Source organism: Centroberyx gerrardi, chromosome 15, assembly GCF_048128805.1.
Source record: "Centroberyx gerrardi isolate f3 chromosome 15, fCenGer3.hap1.cur.20231027, whole genome shotgun sequence".
NCBI lineage: Eukaryota > Metazoa > Chordata > Actinopteri > Beryciformes > Berycidae > Centroberyx > Centroberyx gerrardi.
In genome coordinates this window covers 13,287,042-13,304,420 of record NC_136011.1, presented here as the reverse complement: position 1 = coordinate 13,304,420, position 17,379 = coordinate 13,287,042, and the positions used below count along the sequence as shown (strand labels likewise).

General features: G+C 41.9%; 1 protein-coding gene across 1 annotated transcript in view; it reads right to left on the bottom strand.

The window, feature by feature from the left end:
• Positions 1-17,379, bottom strand: part of dst (dystonin) — a 116,637-nt gene that overhangs the window by 68,672 nt on the left and 30,586 nt on the right. Inside the window, exons 7-27 of the mRNA XM_078288672.1 lie at positions 17,144-17,221; positions 15,271-15,363; positions 8,630-8,796; positions 7,887-7,999; positions 7,593-7,699; positions 7,277-7,396; positions 6,767-6,862; positions 6,503-6,630; positions 4,421-4,514; positions 4,161-4,315; positions 3,600-4,068; positions 3,359-3,487; positions 3,112-3,189; positions 2,856-3,017; positions 2,458-2,562; positions 2,112-2,207; positions 1,902-2,027; positions 1,665-1,817; positions 1,405-1,559; positions 1,138-1,264; positions 784-967 (exon numbers count right to left, since the gene is read on the bottom strand). Of these exons, the coding sequence (XP_078144798.1) occupies positions 784-967; positions 1,138-1,264; positions 1,405-1,559; positions 1,665-1,817; positions 1,902-2,027; positions 2,112-2,207; positions 2,458-2,562; positions 2,856-3,017; positions 3,112-3,189; positions 3,359-3,487; positions 3,600-4,068; positions 4,161-4,315; positions 4,421-4,514; positions 6,503-6,630; positions 6,767-6,862; positions 7,277-7,396; positions 7,593-7,699; positions 7,887-7,999; positions 8,630-8,796; positions 15,271-15,363; positions 17,144-17,221 (2,935 nt within the window). The remainder of the gene's footprint in view (positions 1-783; positions 968-1,137; positions 1,265-1,404; positions 1,560-1,664; positions 1,818-1,901; positions 2,028-2,111; positions 2,208-2,457; positions 2,563-2,855; positions 3,018-3,111; positions 3,190-3,358; positions 3,488-3,599; positions 4,069-4,160; positions 4,316-4,420; positions 4,515-6,502; positions 6,631-6,766; positions 6,863-7,276; positions 7,397-7,592; positions 7,700-7,886; positions 8,000-8,629; positions 8,797-15,270; positions 15,364-17,143; positions 17,222-17,379) is intronic.

Genomic DNA, 17,379 nt, shown 5'->3' with positions numbered 1-17,379 from the left:
GGGAATGTAACTCACACAGTCTCACACATTCATTGAAAGTACACAAATGTGCCTCTAGGTGGCATCATCATCACAGTATAAGGTCAAGTAGGAACTGTGGCAATATGGCTTAAGCACAGAATAACAAAAAACTGCAGAATAAATGTCTTATTGCAATATGAGTCTGTTGTGTGAACATTAAACTGAACTCCTTTGACAATGAATTCACTCATGCTGTTAAATCATTGACTCTTCGCTCTCACTGTCACATGTAGGCCATTCGCCAGTTAGGACAATGGTCTTAATAAACTGAGAACTTTAATTTTAACTTATCATACTAGAAAATATTTCCACTTGTTAGGTCAACTTCTTCAGTAGTAGACACTAAAGTGTGTACTACATGTGAGACTGTGGAGGAAAATGCAAAAGGAGAGAGGGTGAAAGGGAAAGGGTGGAGCTGCTGCATGTGTGTTAGTGAATGTGTGTATGTGTTATCTGTCACAGTCTTATGAAACATCACCTAGTAAAAGCAGTCACACTTTTTGTCCAGACATTCTGCCCTGTTAGCCCTATTTAAAACCCATAACACCAGATTGGGACTATCCCAGTGTTTGCTTTTTGCTAGCAGCAGACCAAACCAGGTTTTGTGACTGTTCTTAATCCAGCAAAACAGCATAATTCCAAAAGGCATGAACTTTATGCTTAATAGGCTTAAAGAGCCATGTGTTTCCCTCGAGGCGTTGGTGTTGAATGTACAGCAGCAGCTCCTTGTTGGTGGGGACAGGAGGGGAAGCTTAGCCTTGCCTCTCTCAGCAGATCGGAGCAGCTCCTCATAGTACTCTTTGCAGGCGATGACGTCTCTCTCCAGCTGGGCACAGTCTGCTACCGTGAACACCTCCGACTCCTCGCTGTCTTCCAGGAAGTCCTCAAAGTGGGACTGCAGGTTGCTCAGGACCTGCTGATGCTCTCCTGGTAACATGGTCTTAATCTGAATAGATCAGAGAAACACATGAGGAAATCAGATGAAATTATCGTTTTCTCCAAGTGCGATCATCAAAACTGAGTCTAATCGATTACAGCTATAATGAATGAACATCATTTGGTGCTGTAACTGATCAGTAAAAGTCTAAAAATGAGGAGAAAGTAAATCAAACATACTGAGGCCACGTTCCAGTTGCGGATGGCTCGTATATCAGCCATCAGATAGTGCCAAGACACCACACTCTTCATGTTGATGTGGGAGTGGTGCCACAGTGCCAGAACATTCTGGTATAACTGCTCAATTCTGCAGGCAAAGCAAGAAGCATTAATGATTTGTCCAACCAAAGACAGGTCATCAGAGCTTATACATCCAAGGTTACAACAGACATTTGAATCTCTAGAATAAATACTTTGATTTTAGCGAATTTCGAAGTAGCGTCTCACCTGCTAGCCATATCAGCAGCCTCCTTGTTGGGTGGAGGCACGGTGAAACAGACAGAAGGCACCATGGCCTCGTTCCCTGCTGGGCTGATCACCTTCCACTTGGCCCGGTGAGAGTTACTGGCCAACACGCACTCATCATCCTTATAGATGGTGATCTGAAAAGAGTTACAACAGAGAATAGATTTACTATTCTACCTTCTATTCTGGAAACAAACAGAAATTAAATGCAGTGTAATATGGCGTGGAGGGCTTAATAATACCTCTATCTGACGGTAATCGCAGATGGCTTTGACAGGGATGGAGGATCTCACGGGGCTGTCTGGGTTCCTGGGCCTGAGTTGCACAATAGTTTTGGCTCTTCCCACTAGCCCAGCTACAGTGCTGCGGTACTGAAGGAGCTGCTCTTTCTCATCCTACAGACACACCACACCAAGAAAAAGCTTTAATTTTCCCATTTTTATTCACGTTTCCCCGCCACTACTAATCTGACAGCTTACCATGGACTCCTGAATAAGATCCTCCAGCTTGTGTAAGCTGCTTGTTCGATCACAGCTGTACTTTCTTTGAATGGCGTCTTGCAGGCTCTTAAGGTAGTCCATGGACTCTTTGGCATCGTTGAAAAACTGAATGGGGCAAAAGCATGAGAAATTAGCTGTGATCGACTAATATGCCTTCAGTCTACTAATCAAAAGATGGCAGTAACTCACCTCAAAATAGACGGCGTTCTCTTTGAGATGCTGTTCTACACAAGAGCAGAGCTGCAAAATCCAGCTCCACTGGGTCTGCATGGCAGCTTTGTATGCCTGGGAGAAAAACATGGAAACATAATATAATATTCAGGTTTCATGGCTGGTGGTTTTCCTGCTGAATTTGTCCTTAGCAGGCTGGACAGGCCTCTGAAACAGTACACATGCGACACTAAACAATATAAATTATCTTTTTTTTAGGCGTGGCGGCAGCTGTAGGCAGGGTGGAAGCTGTTGGAATCAAGCTATTTGTCTTGCTATCTGCAGAGCTCAGTATAAAAACACACAGTGAATCAGCAGGGCTTACTTCAATAGTTAGTCTGGCTGGGTGGTTCTTGAGCAGGAGGCTTTCTGCCTTGTCCTGCACAGACTTGATCGCCGCCTCCTTTTCATCCAGCTCCCTCATCAGATCCTGTTGAGAGACATCGGACTGAGTGTCTCTGGCATTCAACCATGGCAACCAGTCACTCCCTCCTCTCACAACCCAACACCCTGTCTCACACTGCTGAGCATGCAGTTGTGCTCCATTCATGCCACAATAAACAAAACACTTCACTGCGATTTTCATTTTATCAAAAGTTAATGCAGTGGTTATTCATCTGCATGTATCCTTGCACTTTTTACAGTTAAAATTGTTTAATGGCTGTTTAAAAGGGTGTTAAAACAGAAAACAAGAGCCATCCACTTTATATTAAGATGGCTTACAGCATGGTAGTCTCTTTTCTTGGAGATGTTGCTGTTGCGATCGCTCCAGTCAAAGGCGACCTCCTCTTCCTCTTTCTCGTTTAGCCAGATCAGCTCCTGAGTAGCCCGCGATACGAAGTCATGCAGACTTTCCAGGTGGCTCTGCCGCTCTCTAGAACAGCTCTGACAGGAACAGGCATTCATGAAGTCAGGTTACTTAGCAAGTAGACTATTTAGAATTTTAGACTATAAATGTTGAGTTCAAAAGATTACTTACCAGTAGCTTCTCATACTGGTTCTCTAATTTGTTCAGTTTTTCAGAATAAGTTAGTTTTAGGGGTTGGGTCATCTGAATCTGAGAAAAAAAAAGCAATTTTCAGATTCCTCCCAAGAAACGGGTATTAAATTTAAGGAGTGGAGGGTGGGTTAGGCTACTGCAGCAACATTTCAGATTGACATTTAGGTTATAGATTATGTTGGGTTGTTTTGGTTTCTGCTGAGATTATAAACTGTGCAGCACTTACCTCACTAAGTTTGGCGTCTTTAAGACTCATTTGAAATTCTTCAATGGCTCTATGTACACTTTTGTGGTTCTCTAAATGTGTTTCCACACTTGGCAAATCAGATCCCCACTCTGCACGATCCACCTGCGCCTTCAAAACAGAAAAATATTCACACACTCTGTATCTTGTTTTAAATGTGCAGGGTAATGTTGCATGATATCAACAATCTGATTCTAGTTCCAGTCTAACACTGATTGCTCACTTGCATCTCCTCCACCCAGTTCAGTAGGTCCTGAACAAAATTCATGTTGACCTCCTCCTCCGTCAGGTTGGGGTCTGCCAGTGAGGATTTGACTAAGGGCTTGCGGATCTGCATGTGTTTCAGATGCTTGAGCGACCCTGGGTCCATGCCGCCGCCGCTCCCCATGTAGGCCTGGACCGAGGCGGGCTGCAGTCCGGGGGTCAAGGCAGGGGTCAGGTTCGGGGTGAGGCATGGGGTAAGGCTCGAGGTGAAAGTGGACCCGGGGGTGACCAGTGCCCCGGGGGTGAGTGCAGGGGTGAGGGCCGGTGTCAGGCCGGCGTTTATGTTCTGGGAGAAACCCGAGTTTAGGCTTTGAGTGATGCCTGAGATCATCATCTTGGTTTGCTCTGTGGTCAAGGTGCGACCTTTACTGTACACAGAAGAACACTCGGTTCTCAGGGCCAGAAGGTCGTCCCGCAGTTTTGATACCCTGTGTTTAAACAGGAAGAACAATGTGAGATGCAAGAAGTATAACTGTTTAGAGTACAGTGTCTTATTTTTGCAAGAGAATCTACTTTGTACCTTTGGACGAGTTGATCCGCAAAAGGGAATTTCCCATCCAGAAGAATTTGGATGTCCACCACTTGTTGCCTGAGAATATTCTCACACTCCAAAAGGTATCCGGCAATCTCAGCCTCATTCAGGAACTGAATACCAGACTCGAGACGCTTTGCATCCTTAGCAGAGGAAAGAGAGACAATGACTCAAGGCAAAGCATGCATAATCACTGCTATTTTGTCATAAATTAACTAAAATCATAAAGGATCTGGCATGATACTTACAGACTGTAGGGCAGTTCTAGCCAACGCTAGCTTGTCCTCTCCATTGACACAGTCCCGCTGGACCCTGTTGGCAATCTGCTGCAACATCTCAAGTCTACAAAAACAAAATAATCAAGTTGAAATTGTTAGTTTGCAATTGATATCAGTTCACCACACTGTAAAAAAGCCTCACAAAAGCTAAACTTGCACTTGTAACCTCACCTATGTCCATAGACAAAGTTGTTATTGATAAAGCCTGAGCTGCCTGCATGTAAAGGCACTATGGTAGATCCAGTGAGGAGGTTCTCATTAGAACCGGAGCTGGTGAGCGTGCTGTTGCTAACAGACGAGACACCGCTCCAATATGCCAGGTTACTGTGCATGGTAGACCTCTATCGATATGCCCAGCTACTCAAAGAATCAGTTACATCGCTCCGAATCTTCCCTCTGAAGCGGGGATCCCAGCCTAGACCGAACCTCCATAACTTCACAGAAAGCATTCGCAGACAAATCTGACAGAAGGGCTTTCACCTGCTCACATTTATACTGTCCTGCGTGTCGACACACGGCCAGGTGAGGAGCCTGTAAAGTGAAACCCACCCTGAAATAATATGCTGCCCTTCGGGGATAAAAAAGCTTGTGGTATCCATCAGAGACATGACATCCATTACAGGTTGAGACAGTACACTTTTACAAGCAGTGAGATTCTGTAATTCACTGGCAAACGGCTGTATTTCTGTTTCTGCCAATTTTCACCTCACCCACCTTAATGCTGTAATGATGTACTTCTTTTTTTTTTTTTTTTTTAAATAAGTAATACAAGAATGGATATGCCGAGTTGTCTTCGCTAAATATCAACAACGCCAGAGGATTTACAAGTAACTCCGTCTCCAGTCCAAAAGATTACATAAGAGTATTCAAGTTAGAAATATAACCTCTTCTATAAACAAACATTGATAGAAACACGACACTGAAGGCTTGACAGAGCTTGCCATCAGAAAACAGCCACCCCACTATATCATGAAAAGACCTTTGTATCATTTGAAAAGGAAGTGTATTTTATATCAGTTAACCAAAAATAGCCTATATATATAAGCAGTACCTGAATGTAAAAAATACTTATTCAAAAACACAGTACACAGAAACGCACACAGAATGGAAATTCGCTCAAGTTTCAACCGCACTCAAGTTTGAACTTAACTGCAGTCTGTTTTCATGCATCACATCCAGATTTACCCAAGTCTAGAGTTTGCAAGTTGCTGCCTTTTTAAAGACATAAAAAACATAAAAGCATCACTCTTGTCAACTGGTTTATTATAGGAGATTAATATGTTTCATGCTGATTTTGCAAATCACTCTATCAACTGTTAATAAAGTAAACCTTATCATTTGTAAACTCTGCACTTTGGCTGTGTTAAATGAGGCCATTAAATCTGAACAACTAATAATGGGGACAAGTTTGAAAATATGTTGACATAAATCATATAATAGAGTGCAAAAGTTTTCTATTTTCATGAGGAAAATCGAAAGCTAACAGATACAGATCCAAAATTAAATGCACAGCTTGCTTTTCATTCAGAAAAGAAGCTGTTGTGGAATTTAACCAAAAAGACAAAATTATAATTCTAGTAACATTTATTCAAAGGAGCAAATCACACTGAACATAAGCTGTTGCTGATCCTGTTATAGTTTGTGTGCACACAGGAGAGGAGAACAGTCTCTCTGCCTGCGCTGTCTTTAGCAAGGTCTTTTTATACACACAGGGCCTTGATACAATCATCTTGAAAGAAAACACAAGGCACAGAAGTCAAGAACAAAGGTCATCAAAGTGATCAAGGGTAACGCAAATCAACCAAAGGGGGAAAGTGATCAATGGAAAAACAAAGGGCAACAGAAAGGTAAACAGAGAGTATTCCTTTTCAATCAAACAAAGGTTAACAAAGAATATCTTCAACACAGCACATAATTCATTCATTCATGCTTCAGATCACTGTGTATGGCCTCAAACACCCATGACTTTTGGGTGACATGGCAAATATTTATGCCATAAAGACTATTATAATCCACAATACGCTGGGAAAGAGGCTCAGTGGTTCCACGTACCTGTCCACCTCCGGCCTCAGGCTCTTCTCTCTTTCCAGCATAGCCACAATCAGTTTGCCCCATTCCTTCTCCACATCATTAGGATGATGACCCGGGGGTAGCTGGATGCGTCCAAACTCAATCCACACCTGTCACACACACACACACGCACAGAAATGTGGTTATTGCTGCCATATGCAGAACTAGAAAGACTGTGATATCTTTGATCACAGACACATTTTGATCACAGACACACACACTCTCCGCTCTTTTGCATCCATATACCTCTAGCATTTTATAAAGATGTTTGATTTTTGTCTTCTCGTTCTCCTTCAGTGGGATTTCATTTTCTTTAAACTGCAAATACTGTGTATAAAGTGCCTGTGAAAGAAAGCAGAAATTATAATTAAAATGTAGTCTTTATATTACTGTTCAACAAAGCATCAAAAGAGATTATCTAGAAGAATAACGTCTGTCCACTTGTCCGTACTCTACACTTGTCTTTAAAACAACTCCTGCATGAAAGTGCCTTTCCCGTTAGTAGCAATCGACTACATGCAGCAAATGGAAGCTCTCTCATATCCGTCAATATTACTTTAAGATTCAGTTACAGCAGAAAGACGCTACAGATGGGCTATCTGAAGCAGGCATTAGGCCTGGGCTATCATGACCAAGCACTAAAACACTGATATTCAGCAGCTTTTAAAGAGGTGACTAGAGTTCAATTTATGCAAAGTGAAAAAAAAAACATCAGTAAAATCTTCAAGGTGAGGTTTACTTGTTTCAGCACGCTACCTTGAGTTCCACAGGGTTGTTGGGGAATGCTCTGTCTGACATTACGGTCACATTGTGTTTGATCCACTGGCTGAGGTATTTGATCATGTTCTGGTACTCCACCCATTTGATATCAACATCCTGTTCAGAGCAAACGGACCATCAGCAGTTTATCTATTTTCAGCACTTCACTTTCTCTGAATGGAATGTGTTCTATTACAAAGCGATCATTAAGTGAAGTTTTCATCCACGGCACCAACATCCACTGATGTGTCACATAACCAATTTGATCCAGATCAAATTCTAGGTATGTCTGCTTTTTTAAACTTATGCTTACATTAGCGCTGATGCCATCGACACCGTCAGGTACTTTGGGGAAGGCATCGTACAGTGTTGAGACGTATGTGATGACTGATTTCTCATCAGGGGACTGAACATCTACGTCTGAGGAGGGAAGAGAAAAACAAAAAGTCAGAAATTACATACATGACAATAAGCTGTATTCAATGAAAGTATTCATAAATCAAAAATCCATTACATTCACTCCAAATGATTTATAGCATGAAGGTGTTAACAGGTTTAAGAATGTTTACAGAGTCAAACCAAACATGACAGTGTGTACGGATCTCACCCTCGGGGTCCAGCAGTCTGGCCACCCCCAGCTGCTCAGCCACACCAAACGCCTGCTCTAAATTTGATCGGTTGGTCTGGCTCGACACTCGGCTCATATCAACCAGGTCTGGCCTGCAATAGAGAAAGAGAGAGAGAAAACAGTAAAGCAACATTGTACTGGTTAGTAAAGATTTACAATTCAAAGTTTTCACAGTTTCAAAGTTATTGCTTCACTTAAGGATTTTGTTTACTTTGTAAGGGATTTCTCAGTGCATAAAAACGCCTTTTTGAAACATTTTTGGGTGCAGTAATGTAAATGATCTGTCAAGAGCCTGTGTAATAACTAGCCAAAGGGGAAATGCCTATGGACTCTCCAGAGACACATCTGTGTTTGCTCAAGTGCCAAGGACAGTCAAGACAATCCAGTAGAGGATATTGGTTATATTTCTACAAGATGTGTCCTCACTAGCATGTTTATATGTTCTGCATGAACTATAGTCTTTCATGGCCCCCATTAAAATACTGTAAAGGCAGTACATGTCATACAGGGGGGAAAAAAAACCCACAAAATTCCTCAAACAGTGTTTAATAACATTGTTCATAATATGGAATAATGCCAATAGCAAGAATAACACTGACATTGAAATTTAAAATCATCCAATTAAAAAGCAATCAAGATCACTCAATCTACAAAATGATATCTCCGTCATTCTACAAAAAAATTCAGCATTGTATACAGTAGTTACTAGTGTGTTACAGTACCTGTATTTATGAATGATGGCGTTAAATAGCCTCCCATCCCTCCAGGAGGTAGTGAAGTTGTCACAGCGTACGCCTACATAGCCGTCTGTCATCTGCTTGGACCAGAGCAGCAGCCTCTCCTTGGCTGTCATGTCCTCGGACTCTCCTGTCACGTGGATCTCCGAGATCTGGTGCAAGGAGAAATACAAAAAGGTGTTAGCCTATCAATATGCATTGACATCTGACATCTGATATCTACATCGAATATACAGCCAACAGCAGAATATTATACTTGCTGCAGAAGCTATAAATACTTATGCAACTCATAAATAAATACTCATGCAAACAAACGAAATGGAAATTTGGAATTAACAAACCTATGATACTGTGCCAAAACCTATGCCATAACTGTGTAATTGGGTATCTATGTTACACTGATATAATTGATATATTAAGGTATATTTCTAAAGAGATTCTTGTTATCAATGAAAAAGAGCTACTATTTCAATCACCAGGAATAACCAACATTCTCTTTTGATTTTCATAATTTCCTTATCTGGCTCATGAACAGCAGTGTCAATGTTGAAAATGTCAGCAAGGGCAGATAGAGTTGGCTAATAAATGACCCAATAGGTTTACAACAGACTTATGAGTGGAGTATGATGACCTAAAACAAACAGTAACACTTTGATACTGGGTTTAAGGCACATTCACTACACCTCAGCAAGAGTTTATAGCTACAGTTCATGCCACATTCATGAATACTGATTCAACCCTTAAGTGGACTTCATAAGGTATTTATGCCGTATTTTAACACCTATGGAATTATATTTATTTTAACACCTATCTTAAACAACCAAAATGAAGGAAACACCAGGCATCAGAAAAGCTTCATTATGCCTTGGGACATACCATATTTGTAATACCAGGTAAGCATCTAATTTTTCTTGACAAAATGAATTACACAAAAACCAAGAAGCAGACAAACACAGTGACTTTGTTGAACAAGAGTCACTTGAGCTGCCTAATGTCCCAACATAATCGCCATTATATATTAAAAATAACCAGTTATGCAAATGAGGCCATTAATTAAGATAATTCTTGCATTAATTAGCAAATATTCTATGTCAACATACTTGTCTCCACATAACACATGGGTGGTATTAATATGAACTCTGTATCTTAAAGCATTAAGGAGTTATAGTAGTTTCAAGAAAATTAGATTCAGATGTATCTTTAAGATACAGAGTTCATATTAATACCACCCATGTATTATATGGAGACAAGTGGCTCCAAAATTTAATCAGATCATCTACTCTACAGTGGGAACCTGTGGTGTGAGTATAAAGTTTCTATCATGTGTTGTTCTTGAGCTTTTGTGTTCACAAGAATGTGTCTAAACACAGACAGAAAGACAAACACACAGATGCCGCCGTGATGACATAATGTTCCACATCATGTATCATGGTGGAGGGACATACAAACTGTCTGATGAGAAACTGAATATACCCCAGAGCTTTCATAAAATTGCCATAAAATCGTCTTTTCCCTGAGTTTGTAGCCTTGTACAAGTTTTGTTCCATTGCATGTGCATGTGACAGTCTTCAGTTCAAACAGAAAACAAATCTGTGTTGCTCTAAGGAACTGCATGGTAGCTGGTTGCCCACAGTAAGGAAAGATTATGTCATGAAACTAAATTACCATCATCTTCTCTCAAACCAAATACACTGAAGTATATATTTTCAGCATCGTGCTAGACTTCTGTGACAGAAACGCAGCCCTTGCAGTATTCAAACCACATTTTAGCCGAATAAAAGAAACCCCTTATTAGTCCATCATGGAGCAAGCTCGATCACCCTCATAATGGCTATAAATAACATGTGCTTGGTTTACCTCGTGTTGGGCGGATATACATTTGGCAGTGGCTTGGAGAGGTTCTACGTAATCAGAGCAGGTGTAGGCCCTGCGTCTCCTCCTTCTGTGTACTTGAGTGCTCCATATAATTTTGGAAAACGTGTCCTCGCTCCCAGGTCTGTCATTCCCTCTCAGAGTTCGCAGCATATGCTCCACTGCTCCAAAGCTCACAGCCCTCCTTAACTGGCGCTGCAGCAGCTTCTTCCCCAGCAGACCGTCCTTAGCTGCGACCCCCCTGGATGTTGTGTCAATACCATGGAGCTTTCCTTCTGCAGTGGACCTGCTTCTGTCACTGTCTGCCGAAAACCTTCTACACCTAAGGGCTAACCTCTCGCCAAGGGGTTGATTGCAGGACTCTCTGGTAATAAACACCGGTACCTCTCCAATATAGACACCTTTGCTTATGCTGTCTTGCCTGGACAGAGCTGTCTCCCCCTTTGATGGTCTATCCATCCCTGCACGGCTCTCCGCTGCGCTCCCATCCGGGCCGTCCTGAAGTTCTGTACTCCCATGGGTGGCCAAACTTTTAACGGTCTCACTTCCATGGCTCCTGAGAGATTCCACAGGCCGAAATTCCGCTGATTTCCTCTTCTTCCTCTGGAAATAGCGGCGACCTTTGAGCTCTTTAGATTCGGGGCTCAGTGGAGCCTTTTTGGGGTCCACGTAGCATTCCTCTTTAGGGCCCCGCACACAGCCGCAGTTGCCCATGGCTGCCAGTCGTACGCTCTCTTCCCCATGGACAGTATTCTGCTCTCAACAGGGCGCTGTTTTCAGGCCTAGTATCCAGTGGACCAAGCTTGATCTGAAGCGCCACTATCCCGACGAGAGAAAGGCATTTTTTTCCCTCTCGCAGCTGGCAAAGAATAAGCAGCGGCGGACAGAACAGCAGCCAGACATAAACTTCGCTCCACACAGAGCCGGGAAGAGTGTGTGTGGCTTTTCCTTTTGTTGACTCTCGGAGAAACACGGATGGGAACTCGCCGGCCCTTTCTCTCTCACTCTTGCTCTCTCTCACTCTGCATTTCTCTCTCTCTGTCTCTCTCTCTCTCTCTCTCCCTCTCTCTCTCTCTGTGTCTCTCTCTCTCTCTCTCTCTCTCTCTCTCTCTCTCATGGGTCTCTCCTCTCTGACACTGGAATCCTTTCTGACCTTTGAAACATTTCTCTGGCATTGCTAATCTAGCACAAACACCATAAATGCACACAGACGCACAGCCCACATGCTTGTGGCTCTCAGCTGAGCGAGCATGAGAAAGAGAGGCAGACAGGCCTGTTTTGGGCCGGCCTGTCTTCTTCATCTGCAGTGTAAACATGGGCACTTCATGACCCCCTGCTGGTGTTAGGTTTCCAAAAATGTGTCTGTCTGTAACGAGGCTATATCCGAGGGGGCAGGGTGGCAAAACTGGTGGGTGGGAGGACAAGATCTAAAGCTGACAGTGTATTCCAGCTGAAGCCCGCCTATTATGCCGTGAGAAAATTTGGCTCAGCAAGTTTGACTGCTCTGACAGGCTGCGCGAACCAGACAGAGTCCCAGCCTATCATAAAGGCTTTGAAAAACAGAACAGCGTAGGTCAACGAGAGCAGCAGAGGCAAATCCGAGCTGGGCAACAAAGTGCTTTCACTTTGCCTATTAATCAGGGTACGTACAATAGCGGAGCCAGAGGTGGGGCTTAGGTCCAATGGTTTAAACAAACACTATTATCTGAACAGATCACCACCACCGCAGCTCAAAAGGGGACGAACGCTCTGACCAGGAAGTGACTCAACATATAAAACCATTACAACAATCATTAGATAACACTGCAATAAACTGGCCAATATGGTGTGGCACAAGCCCAATATAAAGGAATGTAACAATATGTTCATTACATAGTCAGTGTGTGAAAGAGTAAATATAATTCCACCTCACAGCCCGACTAAAAATAACTGTGCCACCATGCTCTTACAACATTTAAACGCCAATGAAGTTTCCCTGAAGGTCAAAGTCTCCTGACAGCCAACACAGTTCACACGGACTACAGTACATTGAATTCTAATCTGCTAATACTACAGTATTAGATACATTTCTCTACGTAATCTCTCGCAAAACACAGGTTTATAGCATTAAGTATACTGTATAGCCTTGTGGTTTGCTTTAACAACCATGATGACGTCAATATTTGTGTTTGTTTGCTATCTGACAGGACAGAGACAGTGACTGTCAATCAGAAACAAAACAGACCAGGGAACATAGAGACAGGTGACAATAGCGCTTTGTCATCGTTGTATGCTGAGGTTTCACCAGCTATACTAGCTAAAATAAACATTATACAAGAGGTTTCTCAATATGTCCCAGGTGGATATTCCACAATGTTCCCAATTGTGAAGAATATAATAGTGGCAGCACTGTGTAAACAAAATCACCCACATATCTATACAGACTGGATCAAGCAATGGATAGCAATAGAGGTAATGGTCTGGAAATAAAACTTCGAGAGCAAAACAATCAACCAGCAACACACACACACAAACACACACACACACACAAACACACACACACACACACACACACACACACACACTCAGTACTCTCAAGTAGCACATGGTAATATAAAGGTGACAGCAAAAAGGAAATGGGCACATGTCAACAACCATGCATGTCCCCACAACAACCCCACTGGGGATAACAAAACGTCCTTCAGACTAGGATTGATGGGTGCATTCTGGGTACTTTAGCCAAAGCCAATTTGCCACTCCTGTACATTTTTCAGCAGGGACTGAGCATGTAACATAAATACAGTGCTGGGCTCACACGTCAATCTGCTGTCAGTGATGCTTATATTGTAAAAAATAAAGGTGTAGTCTACGGATAAAGATCAACAATTTCTCCCCAAGTGCCCTGCTACCCTCACAAATCAAGAAGAAACAGGCCCATAGCTGCTGGATCGCGTGCTCAAGGGCTTGCGTGAGACTGACAGGGGCAGGTGTGGGCGCTCATCACCCAAGCTACCTGTCAGCATGTTTTCAATCCAGACAAAATTATATAAGCTATGTTTTTTTCAGTATTTCAATGATCTAATTTTCAACACCATTTCTTACATTGCTATCCTCATGTTACCTAACTTCACAGTAGTAGTATTTCAACTTTTGGAGCATGTAACATTTATAATCACAACACTGCAACACTACAACTTTCTCCATTTAGATTTGACACACTACACATATGGATACACACAGACAGACTTTTGTTCTAAAATAATATATTAACAGGTTAAAAGACATTCTGCATCTTACACCAAAGCTGTTAGTCTGAAAGACACACGCTAGCTGCTGCAAAAAACTTCTTGCCCTGTACTGTAACCAACTGAATCCTGTGGTGTGTGCCAGAGATATTAATAATCCGGAGAGAGAGAGAGAGAGAGAGAGAGAGAGAGAGAGAGAGAGAGAGAGTAGTTGTCAAAGTAGAGTTATGTAGTTTTTGGATGTTATTGGGTAGTTATTGGATGCAATGCAGGACACCTGGACCTCCCGCATGCAGCAGCAGACTAGACCAGCCCACTTTCAACAACATTAATTTTATTAGCCTCTCTGATACCTCCTACCCTGCAGTAAAATAATAATTATCCCCTGGGAGAACATTTTTCAGAACATTCACAGAGAAAATATAGGCCCCGCCTAGAGCATATGAAAGGTATGTTTTTAATTTATACAGTTTCAGGCAACAGAAGACAATTTAAAACCCTGTAAAGTGTAAAATGTGGTATGTGCATGTGACTATGCTTGTCCTTCTGGGCATTTATAACATTTGGTATAGACTCTCATGTTTAAAATGATGTGCTAGTTGGCCAGCCCACTTTTCCTTGGATATATTGATTTAAAGGTGTCATATTCATAATGTGCAGCTGCAGAAACAACATAAATACTGTGCGGGTAAGCACAGGCACAACTGTTCTCAAGGTGAAGGCCTTTCTACTGTGTCCTATGAAAATACTGAAGACCGCTTAGACTGTAAAAAAAAAAAAAAGAAATACACTGTGCAATACTGTTTTTCTTTTCTGCTTTCTTTTCTGAGTATCACACAATACAAACACAAAACACAAAACAAAGACATAAGCTCATGATAACAGTTTCCTCATCTGGGTATGACCTCAGAAGACCAAGAGGTTCGACAACTACTAAAGTCTGCCTGATGCTAACTTTTCTCTAAGTTATAATTGTATCCCCATTATTAAGTAAAAGGTAAACACTCCTCTCATGGATTCCATTGTAATCCTCATTGAATAGGACAGCAATAACAAAATTCAGCATGATGCTAGGGTAGACTGCTTTGACACCTTGTGGCCAGAAGTAGAAACATCCATTTTAGGAGTGTAAACAAATCTAAAATGCATTAATCTGGACACCATTTCACACAGTATTATGCAAGTTAATCCCAAAACATAGCAGGCCTAAGCAACATGTCGGCTTTTCTGTTACACTGAAATATCCTGAACTCTATAAAGAAAAAGATAACTCAATTGAAAATCCTCTGCATTAAAAATATCAACAAGGTGGGAATATCGATGTGTTGTATGTAAAAGTAAAAGTATATCCAAGCATAACATTCCCAATCTGCCAGAACCCAGAATGAAAGTAAGTAACCAAGCCCTTTCTTACCCATCTGCTGGGTAATAAAGAGTCTATATTAATTGGCTATTGAAGACATAGGAATTAACAAACCATACTAAACCAATACAGTTCATGGTTAGAACAGACATGATAGCAACTCTGACCTGAAAGTGCAGAATTATGGTCCAGATCAATCCCAGGGTCAGCTTCGGGTTACCGTCTGTAATGTCGTCATTCCTGATATTTACAAGTTTGACCTGATGACAAAAAACATCTGATTAATGCACTGCAAAAATCACATAATTGCATATTTGTTCTATAACATACAGTATATAATAAGAGCTGTTTTTGATTTTCCAAAACATTGCATTCACTTAAATAAACATGAGTGAATCTTATTTGTTCATTGGCTGAAATGTCCTGCCAACTGGAACCGAGTGCAAGGAAGAGGATTTTGGTCAGAGATTTTGGCAACAGATTTTCAGTTTCCTAATCACTCTCCTATCTGATTGACTGTGGTTGTGCCAATCTTGTCTCATTTACCATTAAATAACAACTACCACAAGGTGGCACAATAACCATTGTATTAAGAATGTCAAGCAACACTGTTACAGTAATCACAGAGCTGGAGTTAATTACAGCGAGTTACAAATCAAATGCTAGAAAACCGACGACAACTGTATTATCTTCCACATATTAGAGTGTACTTAGTCTCTGAAGAATAGTCAAGTGATTGAATTGTCTCACATTAGTGAAACAGAGAGCAGGGTGAAAACACAGTCTAGTTGTTTTTGTATAGCTGGAATCCAGGAGCAATTTACTCATTCCTCCCATGTCAGCCTGACAATCTTTAATACTTGCGATCAATCAACTGCAGGGGGAAGATTTAAGGAAGCTGAAATCGGTAGAGCAATTTGCTTTTTATGAATATGGAGTAGGTGTCAGTGTGTCTGGTATGTGGTTACAACAATAGAATAATTGATTTGTGCCCATCTATGAATCCTTTGTCTCAAGCCTCGGGTGGCTTACGTCACATCTGGCTACGGCTCAGCCAGGCTGCGTTCCTCCTCACATCCTGACTGGGGAGGGGGAGGGGAGGCCAATCAGGGCTCTCTGAAACCCCATCATCCTTATTGGCAGCTATTACTATTTATGTGGCAATGACAAGGTTACGTTCAGAGAGAAAGACAGAAAATGCCGCCAGTCCAGTGTGCATGGTGCATGTGAATAGGCACTAGCTAAGTAGATGTGTCATTATCATTGAGCGGTGTCGTCCCATATAATGTAGCACACCGTGTCTGAAACCAGTTATAAACAGGGGAGACATGAGTGAGGGGAGGGTGAGCGTGTGTGTGTGTGTGTGTGTGTGTGTGTGCGCGCCCCCCTCCCACACACACTATATACTATATACTGCGGTCGATATATGCCCCTGTTTCTGTCTAAAGGAGAGCATCATATTCAAGGCAAGGAAGCCCGTGAAATGACTGTGATCTGATGCGGCCAGTGTTGTGCTGGGACAAAGCTATGGCTAATTTAATTTATTAAGAGGTCACAGGTCTATTTTATGCCTTTACTTACATTTCTCTGCATGAGCGAGTGATTTCAAGAGAACAAATCCTTCATGATACAATAATACAAGGAACAAAATACAGCGTAACTGTACAATTCTATCTAAATTGTAATTTATGTATTTAACATTAGCTTAAATGCAGTGTGTCTAGTATTGTTTTTAGGAGATGCTGCCGCTGACCAAAAGGGCCAAAGTGTGCAGGTTCCTAGTAATTTATGTGGACTAACAGCTGTGCACTGTGAGAAATAAAGAAAAGATTTTGCTATTACATCACTGCATGATGAATTTTGTCTGAACTTTGGCACCAGACTGATTTAAAGTTGCTCTGCTTAATTCAGTAGTCTCTACAATTTTGTTCCCCAAGGTTTATATTAGCTCAAGGATTCAGAAATGCTTGTTAATTTATTCCAGTGCACCAAAACTGTGACCAAACAAGTGTTTGTGAATGTACCTGTCATGGCTCTTACCTGCCGCCTCTTTAAGTAATCCAGTGCTATTTGTACATTCTGGAGTCTGTGGAAGCGCATCCGCCCTCTCTCTCGAGGCTGCGGGCACAAAGGGGAAAGAGGTGGCATGTAATCAGACTCTTCTCAGCATCACAGGGCAAACACTAACAATATGATTAGTAGTATGAGAAGGACACGGGACATGCTGTCAGGTTCTTACCCACTGATCTGCTGGGGTAAAAACACAAAAAGGGAGG